This window comes from Octopus bimaculoides, chromosome 4 (genome assembly GCF_001194135.2).
Source record: "Octopus bimaculoides isolate UCB-OBI-ISO-001 chromosome 4, ASM119413v2, whole genome shotgun sequence".
In the NCBI taxonomy this organism is placed as follows: Eukaryota; Metazoa; Mollusca; class Cephalopoda; order Octopoda; family Octopodidae; genus Octopus; species Octopus bimaculoides.
The window spans coordinates 16,046,625-16,047,716 of NC_068984.1; the positions used below are offsets into that span (position 1 = coordinate 16,046,625).

At 40.8% G+C, this 1,092-nt stretch overlaps 1 protein-coding gene across 1 annotated transcript in view; it reads right to left on the reverse strand.

Moving 5' to 3' along the window:
- Positions 1-1,092, reverse strand: part of LOC106882604 (uncharacterized) — a 137,282-nt gene that overhangs the window by 25,871 nt on the left and 110,319 nt on the right. Inside the window, exon 44 of the mRNA XM_052966906.1 lies at positions 208-412. Coding sequence (XP_052822866.1) covers positions 208-412 — 205 coding nt within the window. The remainder of the gene's footprint in view (positions 1-207; positions 413-1,092) is intronic.

Consider the following 1,092-nt stretch of genomic DNA (forward strand, 5'->3'; position numbering starts at 1 on the left):
TGTTGTGACAAGAGGACGTGCCAAGCGATCATCTAGGTGTTAGGAGAATCAGCTGCTATTTCTAGCGTTCTTCGGGTCGGGCCAACTGCGAGGATCGGATACCGCAGGACAGACTCGTGCAAGGGAAGGAAAATGAGGGAAGCTGATTACTTCTACTCGCACGCATACACCACATGAACTGAACGAGAAAAAGAAACCAAAACTTACTTGAGTCTGTTCACTGGGATATAACAATGTAACTTGTTGACAATAAGTGATTTGGTTATGGTCACTTGATCATTGTGCAAAAACCACTTGATTGAAAACTCTTTGACGGCTTCTTGGGAAGAGACTGACCAGTCAATCAGAAAGTTTCCTTGTGAATTTGTGTCTTCATTTTCTTGGAATATAGCTCTAGCAGAAGTTATTGAGGCTGAAAATATATAAGGAAAGAGAAGAAAAAAAAATAAAAAAACAAAAACAAAACAAAACAATAAGCAATATATAAATACAAATAAATTTTTTAACCTGTTTGACTTGTTGAACTGTGGCTATGCTGGGGCTCTGCCTTGAAGGGTTTTTGTCAAACAGATCAACCACCCCAGCCTGATACTTATTCTCTCAGTCTCTTTTGCTGAACTGCTAAAGTATAGGGACATAAACAAACCAACATGGGTTGCTAAGTGGTAGTGATGATGAACACACACACATGCATGTCTTTCTCTCCCTCTCTCTCTCTTTCTATGTATGTAAATATACCTTTTAATTTTTTTCAGTCATTACACCGAGGCCAAGCTGGGGCAACACTTTGAGGAATTCTAGTCGAATGAATTGACCCCAGTATTTATTTTCTTTTTGAGCTTGTTGGCCTCTTTGCCAAACCGCTAAGTTAAGGGGATGTAAACACACCAATATCGGTTGTCAGGCAATGGTAGGGTAGAAACACAGACAAAAAGACACACACATGCACACACAAAACACACACACGCATACGATGGGCTTCTTTCAGTTTCCATTTGTCAGATCCACTCACATGACTTTGGTGGGCCTGAGGCTTTAGTAGAAGACACTCAAGGTGCTATGCAGTGGGACTGAACCCAGAAGCATGTGCTT